Genomic DNA, 21,140 nt, shown 5'->3' with positions numbered 1-21,140 from the left:
AGCATTTTTTTGGACACTTAAATTGTGCGAGTTCTGGAAAGAAGAGATGAATGAACAACTCTAAACCACAACTCCCATCAAAAATGAACTGTTTTCTTCTACTTAGATGCAAGATTCTAGCACAAAGAGCCCTGGTCCATAAACTCCAGCTCCTAGGCGCTACTACAGTGTCCATGTACAACCGTAATAAAAAAAAATACAGTTACACAGTGTAATGACCAGATATAACTGGACTGGGACACCAGTCTAGGATTATGTCTCATTTGGGTTTTTCTTCCCTTTTCTCTCAATGAGAGGAGGAGAGAAACAGGGTATCCCATAGGATGCTCTGAATTATCAGGGTTATCTCAGAGTGAATATTCAATGAATAGCATAGATCATTGCTTATAAATCAATCTGAAATTGCAGTTCTTGGAAAAGGTTCAAACTATGGCTAGTTGTTGTCTAACTGAAAGGTCACAGTCCTTGCAGTGGCTACTAACGTTACAAATAACTCCTGTCATATTAACTTGTTTTGGTATTTATTACGAACTGAGCTTTGGCTAAGGCAACATAATTTGTCGGGAAATACTGTGCCACCTCTTTTTTTAAGGTTGTGGTTTCGATGGCTTATTAACAACCCATCCCACCTACACACATGCACATGTGCGCGTGCACACACACACACACAAAAAGCAAACCTACTTCTTTGAGGGAATTCATTTTTGCACTGAAGTGAGGAGATTTTAACATGCGCAACAGAATGTCCAGGCGTAAGTCATCTACCGCAGTTACCAAATCAGGTTGGAAGCGCATACACAGCAGTTTGATACCAGACAAGAGCTCAGGGATACTGACTAGTCTCTGTTTAAAACAACAACAACAACAAAAGTCAAATAGAGGCATTGCTATTTTTGCTATTTTGTTTCAGACTTCAATGATTCACAAAGAGTAGGTTTAGTGACCCAATACAGACTGTTTAATCTATGAAATGCAGTACCATGTACATCTGAAGGTATTACTTGTACACTAGAAATTTTAAAACAAAACCTTTGGTTAAAGTGGACTCTCTTGCTACAGATTTGGAACACTAAATCGCTCCTCTGTAGTTACACAACCTATGCACACTTTCCAGTTTACGATTAACAATTTAAGTCTAAGTAAAAAATCAACACTTAAAAAAATCTTATAGAACTGAATGCCAAATTCAGGGTAATACAGGAAGTAGTCACAAGTTACACGGACATTTTATCAACAGTTACCAAATTCTCAGAAGCAAACAGCTAATGCAACAATCATATGCATACTAATTATAATAATTTAACAGACTGCAAGACAGTAAGCATCTTCAAGTCAGTTAGAGGAGTGAGCATTCAGCACATTGCAGAAGGGTACCAACAAAAACATATTTGATAGCAACACCAGCAAAGTATTTTAAAAATGGTCATAACATCAGATATCTACTGAAAAGGGTATTGAATGGAATTGGGCAAATATATTTTGTTCTGTCATTCAGTCAGAATTCATAACAGGCTGTATTTTTGCCAGTGAAAATAAAGCTATTGTTCTAGTTTACATTGCCAGCATTTCCAAGACACACAGTAAGTTCTTCCTAAATATTTAATATATAAAAAATTACCTTGTCTTTCAAGTCCTTTTCTTCTACATTCTGCACATATTTAATCATTTTATGAATGACTGGGTCCAGCATGGGCTAAAGAACATGAGAAAAGGCATGACAATCATTTTATGTTTGCTGAAATCAATTACATTACTCAGAAGATCTGGCTGCAGCAAAATGAAATACATAGCTGAAAACTCACAATTACCTTAGACATAAAGCAATACCTACAACATACATAAAACTATCCTGCTAGGTATGTCCAGAAAAAAGCAATTAGAGTAAGAAGCCATTTCAGACCACCATAATACAGGTTTGCAAAAAAAAGACAGACAGACCAACCAACCTTTCAAAATACATCAGTTATTAGATGCACGTGCCCTTCTGACTCCCTGTGGCTTCTAAACTACCTCCTCTTCAAATAAAGACTTAAAAAAATCAATAGCTTTCGTTAGTGAGTGCAGGTGTGAAGCCTGCAGTACATTTGCATGTACAAATATATCATGGTGAATTTTTTCCTGTACCACAATTTTTCCAGTGTAAGCTCTCATATCCACAGGCTTGATCTCAGCCAGAAAGTTAAACTTAACCCAAAATCCATCCATCGGGCTAGATTCTTCTCCCACATGCTTGACACTGAAGAAGCTTACTAATGGCAGTGGCAAAGCTTCTCACTGTTGCAGATGTCGATACGTGACTACAGATCCCTGTGCTTAGAAAATTAATCTGAACATTGTCTGAGCCCTTTATCCATCACCCTCAGGATGCTCAAAATGGTTCTTGTACTTTATGCAATGTGAGTTTTGAAGGCTTTTCAAATTAGTCACCAGTTTCACACCAACACAGTTGTAATCTAATTTTCAGTCCTTTGATAAGTCATAACAAAGGCTTTTTACCTGTACTACAGAAGAGTTAAGATATTCTGCACAAACTCCAAATGGTTGAACTAATGCAGAGATTGCCTGAAAGAAATACAACAAGTATTTACGTGCATGTATAAGAGATCTTTTCAGAGCTAGTGATCTATACCTTAAAAAGCAAATGAAGGTGAAAAAGTATTATTTCTCTCATATGATAATTTCCAGTCATTTGCTACAAATTGATTTTGGTGTGCAAGTACTTTGCAACAACACATGGTTCAGGAAAGAGATTTACTCTACAGCATACAGTATGTGTTATATATTTTTGCCTGAAACAAAAAATGCCTTTCCAGTTTTCACTGATCTTGGTCCTCTCATCATTCTGTTCAGTCTTCTCTGTCTGATCTTGTTTCAGTCACAGATACAAACAGACGGAAAGGGACAAATCACATTTTGCTTGCTCTCTACGGCAACGAGAAGTGTGAATGCAAGGCTTAAGGTTAAAGCCAGATGACAAATTTCTTTCCCAAAGCATTAAGTGGGAGAAAGCTTTGGTAAATGTGTCTGTCCTATACATGTCAAGATCTCTTCAATGAATGATCTTCAAGTGATATTTATCATCTAGAAGTTAAATGCATAAAGGCATTTGTTTGCTAATAAATAATATAAAAATTGGTTTCTTCTCACACTGAATCAAGAATTGTGAAATTGAGTGTGCACCACTACAGTCAAGGGCCTAAATTAATTGATGCTGACCCAGACTTCCTTCCTAAGCAAGCAGTTATTAATCATTAAAGTCAAAGTTTCTATTGCAGGATCAGGATTTGAATCCGAGTTTTCCTATTGTTCTGTCATGCTCACATATGAACCTATCTCTTTATAAAAAGCAGCAAATATCAATATCCCAAGAAAAGAAGTTTAATTCTCTCCAAATGGCATTTCACTGAAAGCAGACTGATTTTATACTGGGCGACAAGATTCTAAATGACATTGTTGTCCCTTAGCCTCCTTGTTCTTCAAAGCTTTAAAGATTCTGAAGTCTCCTGAATATAGGTTAGGAAGCAAAAACTAAACAAATTAGGCTTTGTCACCAAAAATAGTTTAGCACTGTTGAACCAGTCAGTTTTTAAGACACAGCTCCTGAAAAGTTGCTTAGGATTAGACAGTGTCTGTCTTCCTAAGGATTTTTTTTTTCCTTAAACAATGATTTCTATAATAAATGACAGCAGTCAATTCACTTGCAGCTAAATGCAGCTACGGCTGAAGTAAACAGAAAACCAGGAATGTACTGGTGAATAGACAGTGAAACTAGATTGACTGATGTCTAATAGGAAGACTGAATGTTAGCCAGAAAGGTACACTAACCCTTCCTCTTTTCTGTGAAGTCTCAAAAGCTCTTTAGTTAGGATTCTTATGCATTACCTCATTTGACCTCCAGTCTGACAGCACTTCTCCAGGGCTCTGTGGGAGTGTTGTTCTGGTACCAAAGCAAAGGTAAAACCACTGCCAAAAGGGATGCTACTGGTTCTACATGAAGTATGTAATGGAAAGGGAGAAGTCTCATGACACAAGATGAACTTACCCCAAGTTCAATATCTTCTGAATTGAGTTTGGACTGAATTGCTGAAAAACCACCCAACTCTGCAAACTGAAATAGAATAATCAGTATTATGTTAGTGAACTACAGTATTTTATGTTTTAAATAAGCTGTTATAGAAAATACTCCATTGACAGTTCCTGGGATGCCAACAATATCCTCTACCATGGAACATCACATTCAACATAAGCTTTATGTTCTCATGGAAGTTCAGGGGCACACTGGGGAATGCAATGCAACTATACCTGATACCAGTTTAAACATCAAGCTAGAAACACTGTCTTGGGCAAAAATGGTTATAGGGAAGAAAGCTAGACCACGTATAGCAACAGCTGACCGGCCTGGCACATTTGACTGGGAAACAGCACCGCAGCCTAAGCTGAGTTCCTGACTTCCTCTAATCATAGCTATCATGTTAGGGTAAAGGTGCTCAAGGGAGAAGGCAGCAACTCAAAAAGATGTATTTAGCAAGGCCCCTTCCCTATATATAGGCAGGATCAAAATCTTAAAACTTTTTTTCTGTGGTTGTCAGAAAAGTAAAGAGTGGAAAAACAAGTCTGGAGGGGGAGAAGAAATTATCTCTGAAGACCAATGAATTCAAGTGACAAATAACAATTCTGCTTGCTTTACAGTTACTTACTCTGTTTACCAGATCCACCAGCCACCCATGAGGTTCCTTGAACAATTAAAACATTAACAAATTAGTAGCTGCAACATTAATGCTAAACATTTGTCTTCTGAAAGAGAGATTTGGACAGACATTCAGCCTATTAACCCACACCTCAAATGCACACACTATTATTTCAAAGAAAACAGCAATGTGTTTGTAACAGCTCCTTTAATAAGCGTGTAACTGGAGCTCTGGTTGGTTCTCATTAGCATCACCCTTTTTTGGACTCCGCTTGACATCACTGACCACGTGCTGTGGCAACAGTACACGCTGTGGCTGCTGACTCACAAGCAACTGTATTTATAGCACATTAGCAGTGTGAAACATTACTAAAGAGCCCTTCCCAAACCAGCAGATGTAGAATTTTCTTTCTACGGCCACAAACTTGTCTCCTGAAGGAGAGATCAACTCCACTGATGCTTTTTTAGACCCCACTCATCTGGAACAACTGTGACAAGACAGTGTAAACCTCAAAAACTACCTCCTTACCAGTGTGTCTTACTTGAAGATACCCTATCCTTGACTGTCAGAAAAGCATGAATTCTGTGCTAGAACTGTACAGTTTGAGTTATCCTGGTCATTTCACACTCAACAGCCAAACAGATATCAGTCCTTAGCTACAACAGATCTACCCATCTGACTGTGGTGCTACTTTAGCCATGAAAGTACACCAATTTCTAAATCCAGCCTCTAATAGAGAACTGGGACAATTTGAGAGGACAAATTAATTTATACAGACCAACATGTACTGAAGATCTATTTGCTGTAATTCTTGGTGACACATTTAAGCTTTCTTGTGTTATAAATACTTACTAATCAATCTTTTCTGAAACAAACACATCTACCCTAGAAATAGCTTTTAGGGCATGGCTATGCTCACCTTCTGAAAAGTGGATATGGGCGAGACAGCATGCATGTTCCCCTCCCCGAAGACTTCTGCCCAGTTTCTCTGGCATACCTTCATTCGATTCTTGAAATGATATTCATTGTCGGGGTTAAATGCCTTGAAAGAAAAGCCCATGGCAATGAACAGCGTGGCTTATGCCAGTCTCAAAACTTATCTTGATAATAATTGACTTTTTCAGTTGAGCATTTTCCTGGTTGACAGTTAAAGATCTAGCAAAAAATAAAGTTTAACAGAAGACCCCTGCTCCTGCCTCTCAGTTCTCACTGTAGAAAGCATTCTGAAGCTTCCATTCTGTACAGACAATATCCAATACCCATGCGAGCCAGATAGTCATAAAAGGGGGAAATGAACTCAAAGTATCAGTTTTAAAAAATAAACAGTGACGTGACAGCAGATGTGGTATCAGTTTTAAAAAATAAACACTGAAGTGACAGCAGATGTGGTTTGTTTTTTTGTTTTGGTTTTTTTTTTGAACATGCTAGTTTTCAGAAGTTTTGAACAGCACTCGTGCCTTAGGTATTGCATACTGGATGTTAAAAATCTGCAGCAGGCAATGGCTGCAGATTGTAAGACAATACACTACAGCTTAAATAGTTAGAAAAAGCATCAGCAGCATTAATATGAAAAGCCAAATACCCAAATATTAGAAACTGCATCAGAGAGTCAAATACCATTGTAAGTACACTGAGCAGGCCCACAGGAATAGGATCTTGTTTTACTCTTTCTGCAACTAGGTCCACTAGCAGCATAAGCATGTTGTATATTCCTTCATGGATTTCAGTTCCCCATTTGTGAACAGCACTGGATGTCAACAGCTAAAAAAAAAAATAAAATTTTTTTGAAGTTTGAGCACAATCACACAACAGGAAAAATGTATCAACCCCTGAGACTGTTTTCAGGCCAAATGTTTCCTTAGAGTGTACTAATCACTGTCTGGTGTGTTTTTCAGATGCTCTTCCTGCACTAATGGCTTAAGAGTTAATTAAATTTGTAATTTCATTGAAGAACACCTTAAATCACAGCTTATGACGGAAAATAAAATGTATCAAAGCAAACTGCTTTCCATTTCCATGCATTAGTAAAGACTGTAACCTTTGCAAAGAACAACTAATATGAAACTAATTTGTTTGCAGATTGAACACACAACTATTAAGTCTTTAAGTAGGCGTGCCACAAAGCTGCACTGATTCAGCTGTAATAACCATTTACCAATTCACACAAAGAATATGCACCATAAAGAGAGAGGTATTTAATTCTGCTTTCCCACCTACTGAAACATGTTCTTTAAATCTGGTCTAATCTGGTTGTTTAGAAAGGACACTGAGCTTCCATCTGCAAACTTCATCTAATTTCTGCTAGCTGTGTCTGAATGTAAGCAGTTAAAAAGCTCACTACTTTAAATACAATTACTTTTTGTATCATTAATAGAGTTTCTTGCATCTATTTCAGCAAATTGTAATTCAGCACATTCTGAACTTAGATTTCTACAGACTACCCTTCTGGAGGAGCAATCTACACTGTTCAGTTAATATGCAAAAAATACCAAGTGATTTAAAAGCATTATATGTAAGGTTATTACTCTAATAGCCAAATGGAAAAAGATTTTTTCCCTTAAATTTCTATCTTCCTTAAGTATACTTATATCCTCAGTATTTTAAGATTAGTACTAAGTAACTTTTAAAAAGGTGTAAATATGTTTTTCTACATATGGTCAAAAACTGGGCAAGAAATTTAGGCACTATCAAAAATGGATGGAATAGTGGGAAGTGGAGAAAATTCACAATGACCCAGAGAAGAACAGCCACAGAGGCATATTAGGCATTAAGCACCGAGGGGAAAGACACATTATAAACCTATCATGAAGAGGTAAGAAAGAATTCAGCAATCCTCCAAAGAAGGAGCAGAAAGAATAGAGTTAAAGGAAATCTGATTCTGAACTTGCCACTAATGGCTGTGTCCAAAGATCTTTAAACCTGTCTGTAGGCTTCACTAATTACTACAGAGCTCTTCATTTAAGGGCAGGGGAGGCAGGGGAGCAGAACTGCCCAGAGTTGCAGAACTGGGACTTTGTATGATTTTAAATTTAATTCTATGTATGATTTTAATCTAGGAAAATAATCTGAGTAAGCTTTTAATCTAAAAACACACTCACCAGTTACCACAGTTTCTGAAGTCTGGATTACAAAACACTATTTCTGCCATGAAGAACACAAAGAAACATTGAATTGGTCTACTGTACCCTACTTACCTTTTTAAATGCTTCAGGCATGCATCTGTCCATAAATCTCTTGCAATTCTCATCAGAATCAGAAAGACCTTTACAGAAAGGAGAGTGCTTTTTTAAAGTATTTGAAAAAAATACTTTCTAAGATTACCTCAGGGACCTCATTGCAAGTTTTTGGGAACACCAACCAAAACCAGCAGGAAGTGTGCTACTGTTCATTCATAACTAGCATGTTTTTCAGCCACAAAAAAGTGTGAGTCAGGAGAACTTGCCTTTTAGAAATAAGAAGTTTCCCAATATTCCATCTTTTACAACTTCTTCGAGCTTTATTAGCACCATAAGTATTTCTCCCTTCAAGATTTACAATTCATACTAACTTCAGATCATTGCTGATGCTTCACAGCCTCCAACCAAAATCAATTTTAAGTACAGCCTTTTAACAGAGGTTAGAAACAAAGAAGCAAACCAGAACCACCTAACAACTTCAATTCTTCCAACAGATTATAACATCCCTTTAGTCTGCCATCAGGCATGATGGAAAAACTATCTTGCACTCTCATTCTATATCAGTTGTTCGGCATGATGCCTCCATAGCACTCTTAAGCTCAGCCAAAGTACTGAATACAGAAAAGTCAAATTCAGGTCTAATGCACTATAAGCATTTCACTAGGGAAAAACAACCAGTTACACAAGTGTGGTACAGCATGGATTTAGATGACAGCTTGTTTTTACGAACAGAAAATAACGAGCACAATGAAAAAAAGAGTCAGTAATTCAGCTCTGAAAAACAGTAATTCTTACAACCATTAGAACATAAAGAAACATGTGCTCCACTTTTTAAAAAAGCTTAAGTAAACAAATTACTTTAGAGAAAAAAAAGAGACCGACATTCTTTTTACAGCATTGGGTAGAATAGTTCACTGTTAACCACTTTCACAGAGATGTGATCATTCTGCAGGGTGCTAAGTAAACAACTGCAAGATTAACACGAAAGACATAACTGCCCACCATACTGCTATGAAATCCTTTGAACAGATAATCTTTATACGTGTAGAAAGAGAACTTACCTAGTCTTGCTAAGTAGGTGGATGCAATTAGGCATTTGCCTAAAGACTCTTCCCGCTTATAGGGTATGGACCAGTGATCTGTTAAAACTCTGCTCTCCAGTTCATACAAGTTAGTTGTTGGAAACTCAATACCTTCACCAGAGCAATTCCCATTTTCATCATTTTTCTGTGAATAAAAAGGAAGTTCAAGTGAAACAATTTTTCTTTCTCTCTCTCTTCTTGACTCTTTAAAGGATTTAGCAGCTTCAGAAAAAGCGGCTGTGCTTGTAACAAGCATGTCAAATTCTCAACAACCCTGAGGCTGCTTGTGTTTTTCAAAGTCTTCAATTTGAATTGAAGGGATTACATACCTTTATGTATTTCCTGTAGGTGATAACTACTATGTTTACATAACTAATTGCTAACTAATTGCCTATTTAAGTGGAAAATCTTGTTCCTTAGCATATCAGATCCTAGAGCCAAGTGATAAGTACTTCCAGTCCCTGTGAGACTGTAGAGAACAAACCTTGATCTTCATAGATCTGCATATTAATCCTCTGTTCAACAACTGCTGTCCAATATGGAATAGTTTATTCTAAGGTAGGCCAATTTCATCACCCTCTCACCCCATCACATTAGGAAATACAAGACACTAATCCAGTACATCAGGACTATTTTTTTTTTTACTAACTAATTATCTAAAGGAAAATTTACACCTCAAATATAGTTGTCCAGCAAGGAAACTACAATTGTCCTTCTCCTGAAGTCAAAATGAGTTACTGGAAAATGTTCTGGAAGGCAAACTAGGAAAAAGCAAGCAGGTGCCTGCAGCTAAGCTTTACAGGTCTCCTTGCTAGTGCTGCTGACCAGCAGCTATTTCTGCTTACAGGCAGAACACAGAATTAGCCCCATGTTCTTTGCTAAGTGCCATATGAGGTAACTGCCTCAGTAGTTCCAAAGGAAAGAGTAGACAAGTCACTTACTTATTTTCTTTTGTTTCTTTTTTAACCTCCCATTGATGCTAGTTACCCAACGTGTCAAAGAGTTCACACGGAGTAACTTTCCCTGCCTTCACAAGAGCAGACAAGCCAAGCAGGAGAAAGGACAGAATGTCTGGATGAGGCCTGGCAGCAACCAGGAGCAACTATCAGAGACAGAGGAAAACACAAGTGCAGTGATGAGAGAGAAGCCAGGGACACGTAGGGAGGAAGGACAAGCAGGAAACACACTCAAGAGTGAAAAAAAGACTGTGTCAGGAAAGTGAACAGAACAAACAGAAAGGAATAAACCAAAAGAGAGAACTGAACTCAGGACATGGTATACAAAGAATGAAATCAATGTACGCAGACAAGTGGGCTTCCAGCTCTCTCACTGCACTTGCTATTTGCATGATTAGACCTGTTTATTAAAAAGTAAATGTCATATTCACTTTCATAACGAGTCAAAAATATTAAGCCAAGGAAACAGCGACTGTATAGAGCTTAGCCTTTCAAGTTAAATGGTGCAGGTGATAGCACACAGTGGCTGGACTTACTAACAGGTTCTGGAGAGCAGCAGTAAAATTTATAGGAATGGAACACAAAAAAGCGCTCAGAACCGCCCCCCCCCCCCCCCCCCCCCGTCAGTGTTTGGGAAGTAAGGTGCCACCTTTCCCCAAGCCTCTACTAAACATTTAGCCCCAAGTTTGTCATTATGGGAAGTTGTACTTTAACAGACCTGAATATCAACTTCTGAAACTGTAGTCATCCGATCCAGTACTGTGCATGGGCGGCTGAAGTAATTCACATCTAGCAAATCATGCCCTATTTAAATACTTCAAGTTTTGGAGAATAAATGTTTGAAGGTCTAAATGATAAGATACTAAAAGCATTTAAATGCAAAAAGTTTTCCAGAAAATACCCTGTTGTATTGATTAAACAAACAACAGTTGAGTTTACAGCTTTTGTAGAGGACACCCATACAGAACACAAAACCATTTTCTGTAGAAAATAAATGTGCAGTTATAAAGAAAGCCCTTACAGTAACAGTACAGGATAGAATGATTAGAGTAATAAAGGTAGACTGAGTATAATATAAACACCCAATTGCTAGGCATTGAGCAATTTCAGTTCAGCCTAGACTTGCAGCAAAGGAAAGCAACATTTCAACAAACGATGACAGTAACTGAGCTACGGTTGCTCCATTCCCCGGACGAAAGTGTCCACGTTAAATAAAACTAGTGTTAGCAATGAATAGTTTAAGAGTTGCAGTCTAATAGCAGCACAGACATTCAACTGTTTCTGAAAAACACCTGTTCTGCTTCCCCATCTGCATCTAAGTAATGTTGCTCTTTATCTACCTCTTACCACACAAGTGATTGTCAGTGTCCGTAACAACGGAAATTCATAAGGAAAGAGTGAAATAACACATTCTTCACCATACATTCAGCTCCCACAAATAAGGGCATTATCATAAATCACGCTAAGGACACGTCTGCCCTATTTCTGGATTGAGTCTACCAACAATGTAGTGAAAGGTGTTTTTTTACACAAGAAATAACAATGAGTGCAGTACTGGGAATACTGCCCTAATAACAATGGGAACTATTTGCATTGAAGGAGCACATCTTCGGCACATTCCACTAATTACAGACAAGTCTTCTTGCTTGTCAGTTTTCTGCTACTAAATCACTGCTCAGAAAGTATCAGGTTTAATTATTTATTAATTTTAGAACGTATCACATACAAGTAGCTTCACAGCCACGGTGAAAAACGCAACAATCTCAAATAAATGCCCAGGTAGTTTAAAACTCAAATTCTGCTTCAAACCATTAATAAATTCAATACCCTGCATTTCTGGAGATTACTGCTATGTTCAGTTCACATTACAGCAGACTGAGTCTTGTTTCTTACAACGTATCTAGTGTGACTAACAGCCTCTTTAAAGACTTATTGCTGCTCTTTCATAATTAGTGTCCCTCTGTACAAGAAAACCCCCCAACTGTTCACCATCCAACTTTTAAATCGATTTGTGTACTGCTCTTTAAAGTGAGGGATTTATTAACAGCAGCTAGCAGCTGCTGTAGCAAGGTGTGATGTCAGCTCAGCTCTTGCACAGTTTTTATGTTGTCTCAGTAACCAACACAGGCTGAAGATCTTACTTGCTCTGTTGACATTTACAAATGCAACACATCCCAGCTCTGAACAGGTAGCCACAATTAACACTTCGTAACTGAGGAGCTAGGAGTCACTACAGACTCTACTGACATGGGTTCACAGGTGAAATAAAAGCTGTTAAAGAAAGAGTATGCTATACATGAAAGTAAATAGTATACGAGGCCATGTCAGCCTCCCCAAAAGTGGTTTTCTTGGTCTCTTTTTTGGGGAATTACGTACTTTAAAAAAAAAAATAAAATAGAAACTCCCTCCCTCCCTTCAAATATATGACTTAAGAATAGCGTCTGCCAGTTGATGATGACCTAAATCAGGACTATGCAATTCTGGCTGAACAGATTTAATACTGGACTGGCACCTGACACAGTAAGGATTTGTAGGGATATTCTCTAGCAACAGAATAGTAAAAAGCAAAGAAACTATTCCTGGCAGCCAACGGGTCATCCAAAGATAAAACAGTTTAAAAGTCTGTAAGAATCATGTTTTCCGAGACAGAAAATCATGGTGCACATCACATATCCTGTGACTGTTCTCCATTCTGCAGCCGAAATCTTGAGACAAAAAAACCCATTTGCTGCCAAACCTTTAACATCATTTTCCATGCCTTCCAATATATCTCTTACTACACAAAAGCCCTGAAGATCCCCCCATTCTAACAGCATTACTTGACTCTTTTGGCTTATTTTCAAGGTGTGAAAATGCAGTTATGTCCAAACATACAAACACAGGCTCCCAAGAGAAATATCTTCACATGAACAGCCTTGAGCACTGATTCAAGATTCTACCTCTGGGGACCTGGCACCTCCCGGAGTTGTTTGCTAGGCTGAATAAACAAAAATTTTTAAATATCTGATCAATAAAGCATTGCTTAAGTCTGTAGTATAAAACTTCCATGGAAGATTAACACAGAACAAAGATTAGCCCTGACACAAAAAGTGAAATATGAATTAACTTTAATTGCCAAAAGGTCACAGATCAAAGCTTCAAAATGTATTCCTGCAGTATTCAGCTAATTAACTCGTCAAACACTGTTTAACTAAAGCCACTGACATTTACCATACCGGTCACTTTACATAAAATAACAAGGAGTTTAATAAAGTGTTTTGATGCTAATTGGCAGTCTTAGTAATGAAATTAGTCAAATTATAATTTAAATTTGTTAATTTGATTTTGATAGAAGGCTACCAACATAATTTATTATCACCAGAGCTAAGTCACATTATGTGCTCTTGAATCTAGCATAACTTACAAACCAGAACCCCAAAGTCATGTTTCTTTCAACAAGCAACAGGATCAGACTTTCTAAGATACCAGCAGACCAAGCAGCTCCCTTCACCCTCATGCCTCTCTAATAAGTGATTTTCACAAAATGACCACCATTTTATAGCCAAGAAAACAGATTTTCGATGCTCCACTGTACTGTCAAAAAAAAAAAAAAAAATTTCTAAGTCCACCTTTCAGTTTTTATCACAGATATACTAAGCAATAACAAGGAAATCAATTTTCAATGCTTCAGCTTCCCCAGCTGTAAAGTGTCAACAGTGATACTTCCCTCTGCCACAGCATGCTGATGCACCATTCGCTAGTGTTTGCAAAGTACTGCAAGATGCTCAGGTGGAGGCAAGGTGAGAGACATACATCAAATACCCATAAAACCAGAGCATTTCTCTGCTCTCTGATCTACTGTGCCATCAATTTGTGGGAGAAGCTATGAATCCTGAAGTCATGACTTGAGAGTCCCTCTATCTGCCAGACTACTGATTAAAGCAGCTTTTACTTTCACACCTGGATGTCAATTCTTTTTTCCTTTAATTAACCCCTAAAAGGATATTCTGTTACCTAGAACTGAATCACAGGGGTAACAACTAAAAGACTTTCAAATAAATCAAAGCTACCACCTTGCACTTACACTTGAACACACTAAGCGTGAGTTATTGAATGTTTAAAAAAAAACTGCTACATTTTCATATCTGTAATCTACTTGCTTTTTAAAAACTGGTGCTCCAGGAGCTTAAAGAACTTCTTTAAACCCAGGTTAAGTGGCAGATGTGGGAACAAAAATTGAAGAGTATTTCCCAGTGGCCTGTTCTTGCCATCAGATCAAACTCATTCAACCGACATTGCTAAGAGCAAACTTGGTATCCTTTTATGAATATGACAATACTAGTAAGCCTCAGAAAACGGTGTCATATATGGAATTTCCACATTATGTTTCTTATTTGGCAATGAGAAAACCCACTGTGATTTCCTAAATGTTTTAATGACAAATAGACATTTATTTTTGAAGTACAGTAACAGTTTTTAACTGCTGTAGGTCCTAAACTGATACAGCATCTTGCCCTTGCATTTTCATCCACAGGAAAATACCTGTATGCAAAATTTCTGAGTACAGCAATAGATAGGAATGCTTATTTTTATTTATGTTCTCCTAAGAGAAAGTAAGCTTGTTGGGGAGATATATGGATGTTTGGTTTATTCTTTTTGCATAGAAATTAAGCTCTTTAGTTCAAATGTTTACGATGCACTACTTTACATAAGCAAATGAAGTCTTGTCATAAGAAAAAATAATAGTATTTCATCATGTTAATATAAGGGAATGATACCAGGCTATCACTAAAGGAAAATAAATCCTATGTTACAGACTCCACCTAACTGAAGCTGGACTCTCACCTCGCCATAAAGACATCCTAAGAAAATTCTGATTTATTTACTGAATGTTCTCACAGAAAGTTTTGGACATTGACCTTAACTGATAGTACAAGTACACTATCAAGAATGCATGGTTAGACTAAACCCTTCTTAGCAGTTGTAAGGGATGATAACAAATCAACCACAATAACCCGATGGCTCCTACCTCCTGCCCACCCCCCTCCCATCTCTTACAACGAAGAGCTGTGTGAGACTGGGAATAAGAACACAATATGAATTTGAAAAATAAAAATAAATTCAGCAAAGCTAGAAATTAACTGGGATTTTCTAAAAACATTGCTTGCACTGGCCTCCCTGATTTCCAAGGTGATGGTGTGATGTTACTAAGCAATATTCCCCCATGTACTTACCTAGTTGTTCAGACATAAGTGCAGTACTAAGCATTACAGCAAAAGAAAATAATTGAGGCTCAGTAAAAATCACATTTGAATTAAAAGATCCATTTAACTAAAAAAAAAAAAAAAAAAAAGGAATACCTTCGCCCTGTTATACTACTATTACCGTAGTATACAGTGAAATCTGAGGCAGACAGATTCATTACAACCACTTTTGGCAATGTATTTCAAAGTTTGATAACTAGGCGAGGGAGAGGTCATGGAAAGCACTGTTAAGAATGCCATTCATAAGGAACCAAGGAAAACACACTTATCATGCATGTGCTTTCAGTATTGCCTGTGGATATATTTAAAAAACTTACTCCATTAGCATAACTATAAACAGCCAGACTCTGAGTTGATACCAATATTTCTCCCAACCCTTGACTTTTCATAAGCACAAAACCCCATGCTTATTTCCAAATAACTCAAAGTTACTTTGTGTGGTATCAGATAAACATTGTGCTTTAATACAATAAAACAATGAATCACAAATGCTTAGCATTTCAGTACTTAAAATTAAGTCAACACTTCTATTTTCCTTTGCCAAAACACCAGGCATTAATAGAGAAGTCCTGCAGAAACACTAGATTACGTACTTATAATAACATTTTAGTGACCAAAGGTCAGGCTCTGGAAGGGAGAATTAATTCAATAACACTGCTAAACACTCATCTGTACTTCTGTTCTATGGATGTATACTGATGTATAGTGAGACAGAAACTAGAACTGACAAAGCAGCTGACAAGGAGTTTGAAATCAAGTTCTACAATGTATAATTACAAAATTGTGATTAACTAGTACAAGAAATCTTTAAATGCCTCTCAAGACTGCTCTGCTGGGCATCAGAACAAGAGAAGCCAGAACTGCTGTAAAGTAGTAAGTGGGAAGATCAAGTAGCAAGAAACATTGAGCACATTGGCTTCTTTTAATTAATTTTAATTTGGCCCATGAAGCATAACTGAAACATACATACCAAAGACTATTCCTATGGCAGCACAAATACACTTTTTTTTTCAAAATTAGAGCTTACAAAAGAAACAGGCACTTCCTTTGCATCTTTGCCCTCCTCATACAAAGAGCTACTGTTCCTTAATCCAAAAGCAATCCAAATGATTTGCTGGAATTAACTTCTAACACTAGCTAATTTGTTTTTATTCTCCTTCTTCCTCAGTATTTCACTTCCTTATTAAACAGCTGCCACAGAATAGCACTGTAAACTGGGAAGACGACCAGAAAACGCCTCCAGAGAACATTATATCAAAGACACTTCCTGCCCAGCTGAGAAGTTGGCTATACAGAGTTGTCTCCTACCTCCACTGACCCCACAAGCATCACCTTCACTGATGAACAAAGAATTAAAAAAGCGCTAGTCTCAATCTGAAGATTACTCTGACAATCACATTACATGATAATGAGTTTATAAATTATTCAAAACAAAGCTTACATTTAAAATTAACCAACTGCACCTCTCAGTATTACCCCTATTTTCCCTAACTTCATGTAGCATTGTTAATAGTCTGTGTTAGATCAAGAATGAAAATGGGGGGATTTTCTTTCAAAACCCAGGAAAGCATTAACATAACCAGAATCTAAACAGAGGTTCTACACCAGGGCCACTAATTTTTGAAAACAGTGATGCCAAAAACCAGGAGTGCTAAAATACTAATTCCACTTGACATTCTGATGGCATCCAGCCAGGGACTCAATGCCAGAATCCACCAGAGAGCTTTATTTGATTGCTTAATTGTTTTACAAGGCCAGTTCCTAGACAAGCCACACTGTAAAACTTCCACATGAGAATGTCAGAAATATTCACTTTTGCAAAGCTCAACACTACTTACAAAACAGGATACCGACTTTAAATTTATAAAATTGTACTGTGAAATTCATCTCATTAGCTTGAAGGCTAAATACCTCTTTGGTCTTTAAATAAATACAGCTCCTTCCATTCAGGGATCAAAGAACTTCACAAGCCTAACATCCGTGGTACTCCTAATAAAGCACAGACCATTATCCTTATTTTACACACTAAAAGCTAAAACAGAAGTTAAGTTTCACACCCACCGTGCAACAGCGCTTCTGTGGCAGAACTGCTTTCAGTACTGAGCTCTAATGATGAGGAGAGAAAGGGTTTTGAACACAATAGTTCTGCAGCATGACTAGTGAGAATGTTCCTGGCACTGTTACCCACTACAGTCACTGGTCTGTTTCTTTCACACCACCCTCCCCTTCTCTTGAAATCAAACAGCACCTCTAAAAGCAATCTTGGACAAGTTTTATTATAAGCCTTATCTAGTAAAATCTGGCGTATATGAGCTTTTGGTCCAGTTCAACTAAAAAATAAAATAATCAAAAGAGCACATGCTAAAGGAGACAGGAATAGCTAGAAGGTAATATAATCCGTTCATATAATCCGTTCATGACAATTTACCCAAAAGGTCATAGTAATGACTCTCAGAAGCTGTTTAAAAACAAATAAAGATTGTTTTAGTAAAGGTTATACAAACCATCGTTATACGTTCAGTATTTTTAGTGTAAGTGGGTTCCTACCCCTTACTGCAGTTTTGGGTTCTCTGGTCACAATCCCCGCACTCATTTGGCCTGCTCTTCTCCATCCCATTCCCCCCAACTCCTGAGCACTTGTGGTGCTCATGGCAATTCACGGACACACTGACAGACACTGTCCTCACATTCATTCATAGTCCTATTTTAAATTATAAAGATTTAGCAGCAGTTCATAAAACAGCTTATCTGTCAGTCATATGTAAAGATGAGCATACCCGCCCCTGCCCCCCGCAAAGAATCACACCATAAAAATCTGCCTAAGGAATAAACACAGAAATCCCAGATTCTTGCCAAAACGCACTTATATTTTCTTCAGATGACAGACATAAACATGTAAGTTATATCAAACAGCCAAAGTTATCTCTTGTAAAAGCTGGTGATCTCAACCTATCAAAGTGGTTTGGCACTATGCAGGGCAAAACTTCAAACCAGCTGTAAACCTACAGTTGAACTTCCTGATATTTCAGTAAGACTGCACAAACGAGTGTGAAGCCCCCTTTGTGTTTCCAAGTCTGTCTGGCCTTTTTCTTTTAATGAGTTAAGCGCGGTCATGCTAACAGCATCAACGCCAGAGGCACAGCACAGCTATTAACTTAAAACTGAATCGACTGTACGCTTTTCGGAAGACATTAACCTGCTGAAACTGAAGTTTCAGTCCTTGTGAAAATGAATTTATGTCTGTCTTCATCTCAAGTCTCACATATCAAGCACAGAGTGCGTGTCGGGCCAGCTCATAGCAGCTGTCTTGCTTCTGGGCCAGTTATTCCAAGTTCAGGCTTCTATAACACTTCCAGACACCCCTGAAGACCAGCAGTCTCCACCACTGAAAGAGGATTCACACTGGTTTTACTATCTTATCTAAAGACGACATGTTTTTACTAGTATGATATGTATCTCGTTGCTATGCTCTTCACAAAGAAAACCAACAGACAAGCCTTTCTTTGATCAACGTGCTTGCTGAACAGAACAGATTCTAACATTATGTAATAGAAAACAACTAAGCACATGCAAACATAATGGATTCATTACCGATTAGGGAAAATGTAAAGTGTTTAATCATTCATAAATCTATTCTCATATGCATGGTAAACTGTACTCAACCAAAAAAAGAATGTAAATACAAAGTACAGACCTGTTACACACACGTCTCGGAGAATGACTAAAGCTTTCTTTGTATTTTTAAATTAAAAAAAATCTAATCCTAACTTTTGTTCACGAAGAATATTACTACACAGGAAATTTTTATTTAGGGGAACATTTGTAATAATTGTTCTCTTTTGATTTACATGTTCAAATACATTGCTGATATATAAAATCCAAAAATCAAGCCAAAAATCTAACACACCACTACCTCCCCACTAAATAAAAGTTAAAACTGGTATTATGATGAGAAGGAGGAATACACGCTCTAAGAGCTGCTAGGAAGAGAGATGATACAGAGAGGAAGAAAACCAGAAACAACATCTGAATTGCCACAGGCTAGCATGGGGTATAATATGTTGCAACATAATGTATATGACTACAATGAACAATACAGCTATTTGTGCAATAGCTTTCCGTACAGCTTCATATGCCATAAGCTTGCACTGAATGGAAAACTACTTATGGATTAACCACCTAAATAATAGCTGTAGTTTATTACATGTAGTTCTAAATTACATTTGAAGAATAAAAAGAACAAGAAATGCTCATATATATATTTCTCCCCCTTTTATAAAATATATGTCAAAAACTGCTAGGTTGTACTGCAGTATTTGACAAGTAAGTACAGGCAACAATCCCAAGTCTTAAAGATTTCTACAGGCATAACTCTTATATTACAAAAATACTGTTTTGCATACATGTGCAGGAGTTGACAGATGTTCATATGCAAATGAATCCAACTACTAAATTGAGGCCTGAATTATATGAACTTTCATGTAGCAAGATACTTCAATCCTTCTGAAATGCCCGCTTTGTGGATTTGCAGTCATTTGCCTATAATGAAACATTTTGGTTTCCCTCCTGCGGGTTAACAAGAACATAAGTCAAAGCAAACAAGAACATGAGTAGCAAAGGAAACTGAAGTGTAAGTAAGTTTGATCAGACATACAAGCTGAAATAATACTGGGGAAAAATCCTTAGTCAGAGTTGTCAGTTTCATTTGTAATAGGAACAGAAGGGGGGAAAAAGTGCTTCTCTGAAGTTGACAGTGACAGCCTCTCTTGAAACATCACACTGACAACCCAGATTGTCCCAACCATAACTATATCTGGTAGGAAGATCCACCCTCTCGATGGCTATAGAGACCTGAATGCGAACAAGCAGAACTCTCCTTCACTCCCAACCCTTCAAAGCAAAGGTTAGAAACCAGTTCTCTATTGCCTCAATCAGTAAAGTTAACCAGCGACTCCTCTTCTGCACAGCACACACAGCATCCCACAGATCACCTTACTCCACAAGCATACATCATCAGATTATAGGAGCTAAGGATTTAACCCAGTTAATTCAGTGAACAGGATCACGTATCTTTATTCTGCAAGACTGGACTTCAATATACCGAGGCTATGGATACAGATGATCCGTGCAACCGTAGCTACGTACAAGAAGATATGTGCGTGTATTCTTCATATATACGTATTTATAGATACATACACACATATACACAGAAAGATACCACTTCTGGTGCAGGAAATCCTCAGGACACTGTTCACTGAAGCCTGGGAGGGTACGTGAGTTTCCCTGGTTTTATTCACATGCTTAGGCATCTGCTGTTGACCGTTTCTTGAGACAGAGACTAAGCAAGGTGGCTCTTTGGTACCGCACAGCAGAGCTGTTCTTCTGTTCTCATCCCCATGGGTTCCATAGTCTGGACACCACTAATTGTCTCTTTTCATACGAGCACTCTGGGAAGTTTAGGAAAAAAGACCTGGAGGAGGAGAAGGCTTTACAGGTAAGTGCTACAAGACTGTTCCAGGCAGCAGGGAAAGCAGTAGGAGCGCATCTGCTGGCTGAGGAGTTCGGAGTTCTGGAAGAGGATGGAAGAGAAAAAGGCAGACAAGGAGGAAGGGGAGAAAAGGCTGGCATTCTCCAGCACTTCTACTTCAGGTCCGCTTTAGAACACAGCTATAATTTAAGTTATGAGCTAAAGCCTCCGTTTTGAAAATATTTGAACTCACTGCATTCCTATTTCAGAATTTATGCTTAGCTCACCCAAATAAAACCGTATGCAAAATAATACCCAGACTGCACTTTCCCTCGCATTGTGCAAACAGTTAAAAAAAATTAGACAGTCATTAGTCCCCAAATTTAGGAAAAAGGGCCCCGGGGGGGGGGGGGGGGAAAAAAAAAAAAAAAAAAGTCCTACGGTAGCCACACATTCCTAGAATGCCAAGGAAAAGCCCGGGCGCTCTTCACCTTGCGGCGATCGCAGCCACGGCGCGCACTCCCCGGC

General features: G+C 37.9%; 1 protein-coding gene across 1 annotated transcript in view; it reads right to left on the bottom strand.

Moving 5' to 3' along the window:
* The window catches only part of USP24 (ubiquitin specific peptidase 24), a 51,920-nt gene extending 42,833 nt beyond the window's left edge, over positions 1-9,087 (bottom strand). The window contains exons 1-9 of the mRNA XM_010582323.1: positions 8,926-9,087; positions 7,883-7,950; positions 6,306-6,449; positions 5,608-5,730; positions 4,698-4,733; positions 4,043-4,108; positions 2,497-2,562; positions 1,619-1,693; positions 685-843 (exon numbers count right to left, since the gene is read on the bottom strand). Coding sequence (XP_010580625.1) covers positions 685-843; positions 1,619-1,693; positions 2,497-2,562; positions 4,043-4,108; positions 4,698-4,733; positions 5,608-5,730; positions 6,306-6,449; positions 7,883-7,915 — 702 coding nt within the window. The 5' untranslated portion in view covers positions 7,916-7,950; positions 8,926-9,087. The remainder of the gene's footprint in view (positions 1-684; positions 844-1,618; positions 1,694-2,496; positions 2,563-4,042; positions 4,109-4,697; positions 4,734-5,607; positions 5,731-6,305; positions 6,450-7,882; positions 7,951-8,925) is intronic.
* Between the last annotated feature and the right edge of the window lie 12,053 nt (positions 9,088-21,140).

Source organism: Haliaeetus leucocephalus, unplaced genomic scaffold (genome assembly GCF_000737465.1).
Source record: "Haliaeetus leucocephalus isolate CR32 unplaced genomic scaffold, Haliaeetus_leucocephalus-4.0 Scaffold848, whole genome shotgun sequence".
Taxonomy (NCBI): domain Eukaryota; kingdom Metazoa; phylum Chordata; class Aves; order Accipitriformes; family Accipitridae; genus Haliaeetus; species Haliaeetus leucocephalus.
This window is presented reverse-complemented; position numbering and strand designations above follow the sequence as displayed.